The sequence below is a fragment of the Falco cherrug genome, chromosome 10 (assembly GCF_023634085.1).
Source record: "Falco cherrug isolate bFalChe1 chromosome 10, bFalChe1.pri, whole genome shotgun sequence".
NCBI classification, from domain to species: domain Eukaryota; kingdom Metazoa; phylum Chordata; class Aves; order Falconiformes; family Falconidae; genus Falco; species Falco cherrug.
This window is the reverse complement of record NC_073706.1, coordinates 21,472,129-21,478,596: the sequence shown is the minus strand read 5'-3', so window position 1 is coordinate 21,478,596 and position 6,468 is coordinate 21,472,129. Positions and strand designations below refer to the sequence as shown.

At 43.9% G+C, this 6,468-nt stretch overlaps 1 protein-coding gene across 1 annotated transcript in view; it reads left to right on the top strand.

Annotated features, from left to right (window-relative positions):
• The first annotated feature begins 2,610 nt into the window (after window positions 1-2,610).
• The window catches only part of TPCN2 (two pore segment channel 2), a 30,881-nt gene continuing 27,023 nt past the window's right edge, over window positions 2,611-6,468 (top strand). Inside the window, exons 1-3 of the mRNA XM_055722702.1 lie at window positions 2,611-2,789; window positions 4,940-5,004; window positions 6,245-6,321. Coding sequence (XP_055578677.1) covers window positions 2,678-2,789; window positions 4,940-5,004; window positions 6,245-6,321 — 254 coding nt within the window. The 5' untranslated portion in view covers window positions 2,611-2,677. The remainder of the gene's footprint in view (window positions 2,790-4,939; window positions 5,005-6,244; window positions 6,322-6,468) is intronic.

The following is a 6,468-nucleotide window of genomic DNA, read 5'->3' as shown; positions in this document are numbered from 1 at the left end:
CTAATTGACTCAGTCTTTATTTTACATGTTTTTTTATTTTTCTAGCATTGGCTATGTAGACTGGTCCAGTGTTTTGAATGGCCACATAAGGTCTAATTCAGCAAGGTATTGGAAGCATGTCTAACTTGAAGCAGATAGGTAATCTCCTTGTTAGCGGGATTCAAATTAGAGTTCAGCTTCTTGTTTTATGTCTGCTTGCTGTGTAACTTGTGACGATTAAGTTTAAAATCTCTTTCTTAGTTTTCTCAGAGAGGAGTAATACCTACTTCATCAGGATATTTAATTGTTATTGCTTTCCAAGATCCTCATCTGTATTTTAAGGGTTCTGAATAAAGTTGGCATGGTGTCTTTTCCCTCCTGGCATTTTTGATGTGTAAAGAGAACTTGGTGTACCTGAAATAAGAAATGTCTTCTGGTGCATGGTGTCTTGAATAGAGAGGACACACGTTTGGTATCCATGCCATTGTTGTCATTACTCTGTGCTCTTCTGCTACCTGTCCATGAGCTGTCATCTGTTACTGGCCATGAGCAGCTGGACTTGCCCACATGATCCTTTTACTGTTGGAATCGGTCTTGCTGGGTGTAAAACATCTGGAAATGGTGTGAATATTGCAGAATGAAGTATAAAGCCTTTGAGTTTGTGTTACCCACCTTTCACCTACTGTTTTCAGAAAGTTATTTTAACTTCATGACTTTGCTGATCTTAAATTTGTCCAGTGCTTGGAGCAGTAAGAGAAGGTATAAAGATAGGCTTGTTCCTTCACTTGAGTCCCTTTTCTGCTTGTTCATTTAATGTTTGGCTATTTCTGTTTGTTTTATTTGTTTGTTTTGGTTTGTTTTTTTTTAATTTGATTTCAAAGGTGGGCTTTTAGTAGGGGAAACTGGAAATGCATTTCTGAGGTTCTGGGGGGCAAACAATGCTGGAACTGTGACAGCAGGGGAGCTTAGACCAAGCGAGACTTTTGTTAAAATGGTTGTACATTGTGCTAATGGAAAATGCTCAAGGGCATGTTCTCCACATTTTTCCGCAAACCAGAAAGGCAAAGTTGATTTACTTGGTGTTAAAGATGCTGCATTGTTCTTGGTGGGTTTATTATATGTTATTCATTTAAATACATAGCTAACTTACCTTAGTGGATGTTGCTGGTACTAAGAATGTATATGTTTGTCTGACGGACAACCCCAGGTGAGATTTGCCTTCCTGCACAATCAGTTGGGCCCTTCCACTTCCCCTTCCAGCCAGTGAGAGCAGATGAATTTTGAACAGAAGTTCAGAAATCTGTTGTATACTTGAAAGCTGCTTATTTGTGTTTTTCTTCCAGAAGTTACTGATTCTCCTTCCTGACAATCACAGAAGAGGAAAGAAGGAAACATTTGCTTTCATTTAAATAAAAAATAATACCAAAAATAATACAATGTTTATATGTGCATCCTGTTACTGTGGTTACCCTGAATATTTCAGATACTTAGTGAAAGGACACTTGTGTTCCTCAGCAGCAGCACTTGCAGCGTGTGTGCAAATTGCATTTTATTTCTCATCTGCTAGTGCTGAGTACAGATTGCATCAGCCCACCCTACTTTCCTTTTACTATCCTGAAATTTTCCCTGTACATGTTCTGTCTGATACCTCTAGTTAAACTTCTCGTTTATTCGTGCTTTGTTCTCTACTGAGAATGGGAAAGAACTGTAACGTGTAGTTGCTGACATTCACTTTTTACTAGTGATGACGGTTATGGTAATGTCACAGAGTTTTCCTTTTTATCTTTATCTCCCCAAAAAGGCTGGTTCTTACCCCAACTTATTTAGAAATCAGCATAAAGCTCTAATGTTTTCTTTTTACCCATCAGTTGTGCAACTGAAAGCAAAAACTACCCCACTGCTCATTAAAAAGTATAGGATGGACTTACTTTTATGGCTCTGGTTGGAGTATTGAATTGATGCGCTTTCGTGTTTATCCTTATGCTGCCATAGCTCCCCGTACCTGGCAGGAAAGTGTGTGTAGCTTCAAAATATGCCGACATCTACTCTTTAGAGCAGCTTTATGAAATTCAACAGTGCAAGTGTGTATGAGAGGACCGTGGGGAAAGGGGGAGAGTAGCAGAAGGGAAGAAGCGTGTCCTAGCAGCCGAAGTAGCCTAAGCTACATTCATACTTGCTTCTGCGATGCCTAGGTGACAAAATAAAAATTCAATACTTTCTGCGACTAGGGATGTAGATGATTACCGAAGCATGTGACTATAATGTTCTCCTCACAATTATTCTCTCCGTGAATCCTACCCCCAGGCCCGTGCGGTCTCAGTGTTCCGCGGCTCCCCGAGGCAGCCACTGACTAGAGGTACTGAGTTTACAGCTGCCGTCAGGTAAAAAAGCTGCAACTTTTGTGCAATTTTTTTTTTTTCTTTAATCTTTAACGTCTCCTGGGATCTGCTCTCGTTAATTCCGGTGAAGAACCCCCGCTTCTTCCGAGGGAGGCCCCTGAGGCGGAGGGCGGGCCCGACCTGCGGCGGCAGCCCCGGGGCGGCGGGAGGAGCCGCGCTCCCGCCCTGCCCCGGCAGCGGTCACGTGCAGCGGGCGGGGCCGCCGGGCGGGCGCAGCCCTCCCGTCCCGCCCCCGCCTCCGTCCCATCCCCTCGCACCCCGGCGGCGGCGGCACGGCGGGAGCTCGCTGCTTGCTGCCGATGGAAGTGGGTGCCGGCGCTGAGGCTGAGCCGCTGTTGCCCCCGCGCAGCTGGCGAGCCGGCCGGGGGCTGCGGCGGGCCGGTGGCGGTGCCCGCTCCGCCGCGGAGGACGGTGAGTGCGGTGGGGCGGGCGGGGGCGGCGTGCCCGGGGCCCGGCACCGCGGGCCGGGCGGGCGGCGCTGAGGTGGCCGGTGCCTGAGGCGGTGAGGAGGCCGGCGCGCCTCTTGCCTTTCCCCCCGCGCTGCCGCTCTCCGGGCAGCGGGCGGGCCGGGCCATGGAGGAGCGAAGCCCCCGGCCTGCGGCGGGGCCGAGTCTCGGCGGGGGTCGCCGCCCCGTCGGTTTTCGGCGGCAGCTCCGCCTGGGCCGGTGCTGAGGGATCCGCCGCGGTCGCCCGGGCTGGCTGAGCCGCTATCGCAGACCTTAGGTACAAGCCTTGCCCTGCTGCAGCGTGAGACTTGATTTTATGTCCCCCAATTATTTATTTATTATAACGTGCTGGCAAGTTTTTTTTCTGTAACTCGGCGAACGTCAGAGGTCTGGCTTCTCAATTTCCCCAGGAAAGGCTCCTTTGGAGACCTCAAGTTCTCTATTTCCAGGGTATCATCACTGAAGTGAACCTTCTCTTTTTGTTGCCTGTTTACTCGTTGCCCGAAGCGCAGGGGGCCGTGAGGGGTCCTGCACCCCCAAACCGAGCAGCGCTTCCATCCTCACTTGTGACTAAGTGTCACTTGCTGTGACTAAGAGTTGCAGAATATATTGTGTGTCTGTGGTAGCGTGTATGGAGAATGTGTAGTTGGTTTGGTTCTTTTTTTAAAAAAAACTGGAATTGTTAAATATTTCTTGGTAACTTCCCTGTTTTAGTTTTGTATTAGCAACAGTTGCTTAGATATCGCCCTTTCAAAATCTTTGGGATCAGCACTAGACTGGCTTGTGCTCCAAGAACCTAAGGCTTTCGCTTGTCCCTGTTTATCCTTTTAACTAATACTGTACCTTTAAACAACTTTATTTTTATATCGCTGTTGTGTCCTGTCTTGAAAGAGATAAGATCTTTGTGGCTTGGGCATAGCTTATCTCCTGTTTACGCTCAGCCTCTTTTGCGCAGTGGTTGATGTAAGAATTAGTAAGTATAAAACTGTGTTGTTGCTTATGCTCAGATAAATAGTGACATGTAAAAGCTGCTTGTGGTCTTTGTAGAAAATAAATGCCGCTGAATCATATCGGATGTAAAATCATCCGGGACTTGGATCCGTGGCGTTTCTGGCATTGCTTGGCATCTGGAGAATGTGCTAGCACTGGGACTGACTCTTTCTCACTGTATCTGGTGCTGAGATCGCTGTCTCCTGTGAGGAGGCAGTATGAAGTGCTGCTTGGGACACTTCCCCTCTGAGACAAGGTTACACTAGCACTTATTTTGTGTATCTCTAGCCTCCTCAGCTTGCTTTCTTCCTCTTTATTTCTCATTTTGGCCTTAACTGCCTTAGTCTCTCTTGTTGGCTTAATTGCCAGTTTAGCTACTCAAAGGTCCTAACTCAAGTGAACGCAGGTGATTGCCTTTTACTATGTATGTATCTTCATATAGGTTTAGTAATGGGTTTTGAAATGTTGCATAGTAACTAATTTGGTGATTCTCCCCCCCCCCCCCCCCCCCCCCCTTTGTACTTCACCCCTTTCTGTGTCTTAAACTCTGATCTGTTTGATATGGTAATAATGACTCCCAGGGCAAATTAAAAAAGGACTTAATGTTGTTCTTACCTGGTTGGAGATTTCTACTGGTTTTGGAGAGAATGAGATCAGTCTAAGTCTCAGTATCTTCATGAAACAAAAGTAAAAATGCCTACAGCTCTAGTGTCTGATTTTTCCAGCTTTAGTTGACTGTACAGTTTTTGAAAGAATGATTTGATGGAAGCTCCATTAAGACGTGTGTTACTTAAGACTTAGCTTTGTATAGAAATATTCCAGTCTTGTGATAGCTCGTTAACTAATAGTGTAATCTAGCTTCTTAAGGTGAATGTAAGGGAGAACCTTTTCACAAAATACAGAAAAGTGCATGATATGTTTGAGACTACTGCTATTATTAATTTCATTTAATGCATGGTGCTGCTGACAGAGCAAACATGGCAGGAGCTGTCTCTTTACTTTTTGCATGTGTATAGTGCCCTTTGTCATGAGAACCATGGTTGTGGTGCTTCTCTTAACTAATATGCAAGCTGTACCCTTAACTAAAATACAGTGAGTGATTCTTATTTCTTTTTAACTTCATAGGTACTGGAGCTGATCATGACCTTTATATAAACCAAGCTGTAGTATTTATTGAAGATGCAATACAGGTAAATAAGTCATTTGTTAGCTGTTATACTTCTCGTGCTGGATATTTGTTGTATATTCTGGTAGTTTTCAAGTTTCTATGCATTCAGGCGATCTCCTTGTAACATTGTGTTGATTCACAAAGCAAAATCAGACTTCCAGATTCCTGTGGTATGAAAGTTTCAATGTGCTTCTGCCTGGGAGAAACATGTTTTCTATACAATGAAATAGATGGTGTCTTCTCTTCAAGCTTGTCAAAAGAGTTGGTTTATGGGGTGGTTTTTGGTTTAGGGTTGTTGGGTTTTTTGTGAGAGTGACTGGCCTTACTGCTGAAAGAAACTGAGTATACCCTGTAATTTGCCTTTAAATCTGATTGTTTGCATAGCTTAAGAGCTGGTGGAGTTTAAGGTTAGCTTCAAGTGAGGAGCTGGGACTCTTGCTTCAGTTGAACATCTTGCTTTTGCCAGTCTTCATTCTTTCTTTGTCTCTCCTTTTCTGCAGATTCCTAGATCCTGTTATCTCCCAGTTATTACTTGCAGGCAGTGGGAATGCTGGAGGGCAATTCTTGAGCTCTCTTGCTGCATTCGGATAGCTTTTGGTTGGGAGGTTTCAGGGCGGGGTGTCTGTGTGTATGTGTGCACACAGAATCAGACATATTTTAGGTGCAAACACCTTTCTGGAACAGATACTTCTCAGCAGAGGCAGAGTAACAGCAGCAGAGGAGGGTCTGAGCAGATTTCAGCAAAAGCAAGCTTGTTCTGATGAATCATAGGTCCTTCTGTGACTGTTAAACATCTTCTGTTTAAAGTAGTATGTTGAGGTCTCCTATATTCAGAACTAATTTGTTTGCATCTTATTGCTTTTTGGAATAGAAAAGCAAAAGAAGATGCATGAATGGTATGTATGCTAGAAGGGCGAACTAAATGGGTGGACCATTTTGATGAGTACATGGAACAGGAACTGTAATGATGATAATGTTTGCTTTTGATGACTGCCACCCAGTTTGATCATCTGAGCAATGTGTGATTTTTCAGATTAGGGAGACTTCAGTAAAACCTTTCCCATTACACGCATGTGACTACAGCTATGATCATTGGTGACTGATTAATAATGTGTACAATAATTTCTTTATTGTGAAACTGGAATTGTCTCAAGACCTGAGCTTTGTTGATTTGAACTTGGTTTATTTTGGTAACTTAATCTTTGCCTTTGAGGCAGACTGAATGTAACGCTTGAATTATCCTTTTTCCTTTCTGCCTTCAGTATCGATCTATAAATCACCGTGTGGACTCCAAATCCCTGTGGCTTTATCGATGGTACTATTCAAGAACTTGCCAGTGGTAAGAACTTGGTATTCTTTTTTGCTTTTTCATTTAGGAGTAAGTCTTTATAAAAATTTATTCTTCATTTTTCTTTTTGTTAAATAATTAGATAATTGTGCTTTTATCCTTTTTAGAACTTACTGTAGGTAGCAAGTCATTTGACTA